At 40.7% G+C, this 7,766-nt stretch overlaps 1 protein-coding gene across 2 annotated transcripts in view; it reads left to right on the forward strand.

Moving 5' to 3' along the window:
• The window catches only part of Gabra3 (gamma-aminobutyric acid type A receptor subunit alpha3), a 170,970-nt gene extending 163,782 nt beyond the window's left edge, over positions 1–7,188 (forward strand). For both annotated transcript variants that reach the window (XM_070039556.1, XM_070039557.1), the window contains exon 10: positions 5,014–7,188. In XM_070039556.1, the coding sequence (XP_069895657.1) occupies positions 5,014–5,349 (336 nt within the window). In that variant the 3' untranslated portion in view covers positions 5,350–7,188. The remainder of the gene's footprint in view (positions 1–5,013) is intronic.
• The last annotated feature ends 578 nt before the right edge of the window (positions 7,189–7,766 follow it).

Here is a 7,766-nt window from a genome sequence, read left to right on the forward strand (position 1 = left end):
CCAGTTTCATCAAAAATAAAGTTTTGGGGCTGGGGGTGTAGTTCAGTGATAGCATGCTTGCCTAGCATATGCAGAGCCCCGCATTTAAAGCCCAGCAACATGAAACCAAACCAAACCAACCACAAAATTTCATCTGTTATTGTTTTTGATTACTTCCAGAAAGAAGGGAGCAAAGATGTCCTGAGTGTGCAATAGTTTCCGTTTACTGAAAGATTTCTAGAATAGAGCATTTAAACAGAGATTTTTTTAAAGGCAATGATCAACAATATCTAACACACAGGCTGAGTTTTCTAAGGAAAAAAACCATGCCAAACCAACCCCATAAACTTTCTATAAAAGTTCAATGAACTAGTATCCCAAGTATTGTCATAGCTTTTTCAAGACATTTTGATATAATCTTTATCATGCCCCCTCCAGAATGAATAGAAAGCAGATGAAATAATGTATTGAAGCTAATGTGCTTGGTTTCCCAATTGAAGTCAAATAGAATTTGCTAATAGATTGACATCAACTTCACTGGAGTTCTCTGGAAATAATTTATGTTATTTGACCCTAACCCCTGAAAATGTTGTCATCAATGACTCAGTTGAAGCCATATGAGAAAGAAGATTCAAATGTGTAATCTAGTAGCAATTAATGCTAGTTAGGAGAAGAGTATTTTTAGAATTAGGAATCAAAAAGAATTTCTGAAGTTTGAAAGGACAGGCTGAAATTAAAAGATTAATACTTGGTAGGTCAAATAGAAATTCTTAAGTATAGTTATAACATTAAATTCTGAGGTATAAAAGCATAAGAGTTCCCCTCCCTTCTTTCTTCCTTCTCTCCCTCCCTTCCTTCTTTCCTTCCCTTCTTCCTTCCTTCTCTCCCTCCCTTCCTTCTCTCCATCCCTTCCTTGCTCCCTCCCTCCCTCCCTCCCTCCCTCCCTCCCTTGCTCCCTCCCTCCCTCCCTCCCTCCCTCCCTCCCTCTCTCCCTCCCTCCCTCCCTCCCTCCCTCCCTCCCTCCCTCCCTCCCTTCCTTCCTTCCTTCCTTCCTTCCTTCCTTCCTTCCTTCCTTCCTTCCTTCCTTCCTTCCTTCCATTATTTTTTTAACTACTGGAGTTTGAAATCAGGGCATCTTGCTTGCTTAGTTTTCTTGTTTATGATCTAGCGTTGTACCAGTTGAACCCTGCCTCTGGCGTGGCTTAATTTGCTAGTTATTTTGATTGCGAGTTTCTTACATCCTCCCTCAGGTTGGCATCAAATTGTGATTATCCAGAGCTCAGCCTCCTGAGTAGCTAAGATTACTGGTGTGAGCTACCAGCACTTGACTCTTATTTGTAATGTTTTGGGAATGCAGCATATCATTTTCTATACCAGTTGTGCTATTATGCATTTCTAACTGTGAACAAAGATTCCAATTTCTCCACATCCTTGTCAACTCTTTTTATTCATGCATTTTTGTGTAGTAATTAGAGTTGAACTGAAGACCACACACATGCTGGGCAAGCAGTCTACCACTGGAGCCATCTATCAAGTCCTTTTGTTTGCATGTTGCCTTTGAGAAAGGGTCTCACCACTAATTTTACCTGGGCAGTTGCCAGACCCACGATCCTCTTGCCTCTACGTCTTCAGTAGCTATAATTACATTTTTGCACCATAACACCTCACCTTAATGTTTTTAATAGTAGGTATCTTAAAAGATTTGAGGTTGTACGCCATTCTGATTTTGATTTGCATTTTCCTAATGACTAGTGGTGTTGAGCATCTTTTTATATGCCTGTTGACCATTTGTGTTAATATTTTCTTTGGAGGATTTCTATTCAAGTCCTTTGTCTATTTTTAAAATTGGGTTGCTTTTTGTTGTTATTGATTTGGTTCATCTTTGAATCTCACATACCACATATACTGCTTTGCTTTATACATCTCTGAAAATTGAGTTTTAAAACATGTGAGTGCCTATAAAGGGACTTAACAGAAGAGGCACCACATGATGTAAGTCTTTATTGGGTTCCAGATACACTTAGGGTCTAAAATAACTGTCTAATTAGCACTTTTGGAAAAGAAAATGACAGATGTGCATCTGAAGAGGACTCTTGAGTTGTGTATACATTTGTCTATAAAAATTGTTATCACCTAAGCTTAAAGTGGCTTTTAGAAGAGGAAGGTATTCTGGTTCTGAAATCAGAGTGTTTGACAAATTTTTAAGAGTACATTTTGGCCTTTTAGCATAGAAATTACCTTACAATGAACATAGATATGTTTCCTGTGTAGCACAGGTTTAGACTCAATCACCTTGAGACTCTCTAGAGGGAGTCATTTTTCATTTAGTGAACATCCATTGCAGCTCTGAGCCAGACCGCTGACAAAGGATGTAATAATAAAATGCCAACTTGGTCAAAGTCAATGTGTATTTACCAAATTTCTGAGCAAGGAGAGGTTAATATATTAGGTGCAGAAATGAGAAGCTATTCACCCTTATTCTCTACCACCTGTTCCCCTCTGGTCACTATCACAGTTTTTACTCTGATTTCCTTCTTTGGCAATGCAGGTACAAATTATAGAAGCCAATTAAAGCATGTTTTGTTGGAAATAGTGAGAGAAATTAAAAAGGAATTTTCTTTTACTGTCTAAAACTACCTGTGATGAAATCAATTTTTTTTTTTCTTCTCACCTGTAGAACACAAAATACCTGCAGGGCTAAAGAAGGTATTTATTGTTTCAGATGATTTTTTTTGAGACCTGGTCATGAAAGGCTTATGAGATGATTAAATGAAATAACATGAAATCTAACAAACCCAGGGAGGTGCTTTCCTTGTTTTTTTTTTTAACTTTATTTTTTTCCTTCTTTTTTGTTTACCCATGGGGGAAAAAGAAATTACTAAGCAAATTAATAAGTAAGTAGGCAAACAAGTAAAGTACTATTTTATTTAATAGCAGGAGCATTTAACAGCAGGGCTCTATTCACACAATGACATTGGTAATTATAAACGAGTCTCATGTAGTATTTAAAGCATTTACAAGGTTCTTAGAAACCATACAGTTGTATCCTCCTACTTGTAGTAATGTGACTTCAATCCTCAAAGACAAAGATTAGTACTGTTGTTTTTAAATGTCTTATTAGTCACCACTGTTTATTTACTTAAACCAACACTCCCTCATCTTGCACACTTCTGCCTGGCAGAAAACACTAAAGCCTGCTACAGCAGGCAAAGCAGGAGCATGGCATACAAAGCCTTTCTCGAATTTTCGTTTGCCTGTGTACTCCATCATCCCACCACAGCAAACTTCTTGACAAACTGTGACTTGGGCCTATGGAGTGGCCTTTGCTGCTCTTCAGCATGACCTCAGCCAAGAATCTTGATTCATTCTCTGAGCAACTTTCCCTAAAACCTGTACTTTGTCTGTTCCACTATGGAATCCCCATAGATATTTGCTCAGAGCTGTTAGAGCAAGATGTATTCACAGGCTCTTTCCCACAATAATCTGGGAGCTTCTAGGAAACAGAGGCTGAAGCTGACCTCATCATTTATGTATTAATATTTTATTTATTTTATTCTATATTTTCTTTCTCTTTTATTTTTTAAGTTATCTTTAAGTGGTTTTACACAGGGGTTTCAATTCAACGTGTCAGTTTATGAATACAATGCCTCTTCATCAGCATCATCCCTTGACACATGTTTAATTCTAAATCGCTCTTGGCCCAATAGATAATTAGAAAATATTGAGCCAAATTTATTATTAGGATCATGAATAGAAAAATGGAGTGATGTTTAAAGGAGAAAGATCAAAAGATGTCAACTCTGAAGTAAAGAAGAAAAACAATAGGAAGGCATTCAAACAGACAATAAAGGAGAAGAGGAACAGAAGAACCTAAGAAAGAAGGGAATAGGACTTACTTCCCTGATACTGGGAAGCAAAACATCACCAGGAAAGGAGATATAAGGAGTCTGAAATTGTGGCATTAGTGAGTTCACCTATATCCTCTTTTCCTTAGAGCCGCCAAAGACTAGTGACAGTAAGTAGTCTGTAGACTATGATCTAGTAGCCACCTGCTAAAAATTCCCACCTCTTCTCTATTCTGCAAAATGGGAGCCACAGTGATACTCCATATGTTCAATAAATACATATATGTGAGAACAGATGGACATGTGTGTGTACTGCCTTTCTACTGTGTGTTTGTGGTATTTTTAGTCGGAAAAATAAGTGCAACATCATAGCAAGCCCAGAGTTGTCTTGGCCTGTTTGGTTGTGTGTGAAAGGGTCATTTGCTTAGCTCTGTGGAGAGGCTGTAGCTCCTACATATGGCCTTGTAACAATAGAAACTTGGTGTGTCCCTAAGCTTGCTAAACAGATTTACAGTGCATGAAGGATGGAATGTCATTATAATGATGCATGGTAAACATAGTGAATATAACTCTAAATGGTTCTTCAGACTTACCGTGCTCTTTTCCTCACAGGAGGTGGTGGTTACAGCCTTTTGGAATTATTAATTGTGTAACCAAAAGATGGCTCAAGCTTCTAGAAAGCAGCAGAGTACAACCCTGGATGAAATCCAAGAGCCCAGATTACCAGTGTGGGCTTTGCCATTTAGTCTGAGGCTGAGTTTTCTCATCTGACAAATGGGAATAGTCTCAACTAGCGTCCTCAAAGGGTTGCTGTGAGGATGAAGTCACGTGATGTGCATGATGAATGACCCATAGTTCTTCAGGGCTTCCTATTGCTATTCTGTCATCCTATCCTCTCAACACCCTGCCAATTAGTTTGATCTTCATTTTACAGATAAACAGACTGATGCACCTGCAGAAAAAAATGACTTAGCCAAAGCCACATACCTAGAAAGCCAGGATAGACACAAGGCTTCCATTTTCAAACTAGTATCGCTAGACACAAACTTGGATATTTAGTGGCTTCCTAGGCCTTGTTCCTGAGCTTTGTTTTGTGGCTCTTTCTCCCTGCGGCCACTGAAGGCACTGTGGAACGATTAACTAGCTTTTGTTTTGTTCTCCCCTTCTCCCTCTTTTTCCTGGTCTCTAGAAGAAAACACCCGCAGCCCCAACAAAGAAAACGAGCACTGCTTTCAACATCGTGGGGACCACCTATCCCATCAACCTGGCCAAGGACACGGAATTCTCTACCATCTCCAAGGGAGCCACTCCCAGTGCCTCCTCCACGCCAACTATCATCGCCTCCCCCAAGGCCACGTATGTGCAGGACAGCCCAACGGAGACTAAGACCTACAACAGTGTCAGCAAGGTTGACAAAATTTCCCGCATCATCTTCCCTGTGCTCTTTGCCATATTCAATCTGGTCTATTGGGCCACCTATGTAAACCGGGAGTCAGCTATCAAGGGCATGATCCGCAAGCAGTAGGTAGTAATGGCAGTGCTGTATACCCCATGACGCATCCAGGCTCCCAAACCCCAGAGCTCCTCTTCATAGGTTTCAGGATTCTTTTTAACCCTCTTCCAAGCTGTGAAACTCAATTCGTATTTATCAATCTCAATGAAAACAACAACAACAACAACAATTTCCTTGTCCCTGGAACGTTGCTTAGTATACTGTCAAAGTTAAACACTGCCAGTTGCTCATCCTAGTCTGCCAGTGTCCCCCACCTGAGGGTACTGCATGTATTTTCTTGCACTCTGACCACTGCAGAAAGAACAGGAAGACTCTACTCCCTATAGTGGAGGCCTTGGATGTTTGATAGCTGCAGGATGATGTTTTGATTGTCCAAATCAGGGGATTTAAACTCAGTACAGAGCCAGGCTGGGCTATCCCATATGGTCCTGTCCACTGCCATGTATGCCCATCTATAGTAGTACCTACCAGGCACAAGAACAGATAGCACAATAAGCCGGTGTTAACCTCTGAACATGGCCCCAACCCATCTTAGCTTGGCAGTTATCAGTGACAATTGAGGTTCACCATTATCAACCATGTATAGCCCAAACAAATAGAACGAATTGAGCCAACTTGGCACCAATATAGCCAGTGCTCGGACAATCCTGGCCCATCAGAAAAGAAGGACCCTCCTTGATATATCTCTCCTTCAAGAAAGTCCTCTTCCTCCGATTCCTTTGACCCCCTTTGCAACCAGCTTGAACACTGTATAGCTTGGGTGCATTACTGCCTACAATCAACTATTTTAACTAAAACTATACAGACAAGAGAAAAAGATCTGGTCGATGGTCAACACAAGAATTCTTAAACGATGGGGGAAAGAGAGAACAGCTTCATCTCCCTGCCAACACAACTAGGCAAATACTGGACTGGAAAAGAGAGGGAGTAGTAAATGAAGATTGAAATGTGAGTCTAAAGAAAGGGCCACTGGAAGGTGAAAGTCAAACTCCTTCTTCCATGTCCTTCACATTACATACCCTCTCCCTCACCGACACCCAAGTATCTTGATCTGTCCATATCCAGGATCTCTGACCCTCTGCTGATGCCAATACTTACAAGGAGCGAATTGCAGATTCATATAAGTATCTCTAGTCATTTTGACTTAACTAAACCATTATCTTTATTACCAGTTTTATAATATATTATTTAGAGGCCATTTGATCTCAGTGTGAGTAAAAGGGACAGGAATAAATACAAAATTTTTATAAGGTAGATTAACCCGAGTCCCAGAAGTTTGAATAATTTATCTGGGCTCATTACAAGTGTCTTCAATAAAGAGCTGTCACACACCCCTTTCCAAAGCCAAAATGAAGAAAAGACTGAGAAGCCAGGTCTATGTTGACCTCAGAATCAGCACAATGTCAGCAGGCCTTCTTGGTCATGAGGGAGGTTTGGATACCACAAAGGTCTTAAGCAGGTTATGCTGTGTCACCCAAGACCATTTCTAGTAGTCCTGGCTGAAGGGAATGAGACTGTTTAAGACAGCAGCCCCAGCCACTTCGGATGTGAATACTTGTGGAAGTCCAGAGTATCCTAGAAGTCCAAGGCAAAGGCACAGATGGCACCACAAGCAAATCTCCCTTTCCACCCTCTGAACAAAATGCATCTCCTCTCCTCTCCTAAGGGGTATATCATTAGCTGCTGGTTGCCTTTCCATCCATCTTTCCCCTATGCCCTGCTTCCTTGCCATTGCTGGGATATTGCATGCCAGTCCCATTATTCCTAAGACTGTGTCTGTAGATAAATTTATGACTAGAAGAGTGTACTTTTGTGGATCTGTGGGGATGGGGGGTGGGGTGGGTGGGGCTGTTCATGATTGTCTTATGAGATTTAGAATGGAAGCCTGACCTTTGCCTCTCTGTAGAAATTGTGTTTCTAAATGCTTTGGTGCAATGTAGCGGCTGTTTATTAAACCCTTTCTGAATTGTATTTGGGTTGGAAGACTTATTGATTACTCCTTGCCTAACACAGACCTAACCCATTCTGTGTTCTTGACTTGCACTGACCCCCTCCTCCCCCACCCCCACTATTGCCATCTCTACATTCCCTTTATTATCTTTAACTAGTTGTACAAAGGACTTACCATTCAACAAGTCAGGTTATGAATGCACTGCATCTTGGTTAATATCATCCCTTACTTTCTACTTCTTTTTAAACTTCAACTGATGGTACAGTAGGGTTACAATTTCACATGTCCCTCGAAGTGTCCACAGCTTCTGAATCATTCCTTCCATCTCTCTCCCATTCCTCTCGCCTCTTCCCCCAGAGTCCTTTCATGTTTTCTACTTCCTTGATCACATGTGTACAGTGAGTATTCTAATAAAGCTGCATGAAGCACAAGGCCACTTGCACACAAGATCTAGTACAATGGTCCAAAATGTGACCTA

This window comes from Dipodomys merriami, unplaced genomic scaffold (assembly GCF_024711535.1).
Source record: "Dipodomys merriami isolate MVZ:Mamm:240054 unplaced genomic scaffold, mDipMer1.0.p SCAF_3, whole genome shotgun sequence".
Taxonomy (NCBI): domain Eukaryota; kingdom Metazoa; phylum Chordata; class Mammalia; order Rodentia; family Heteromyidae; genus Dipodomys; species Dipodomys merriami.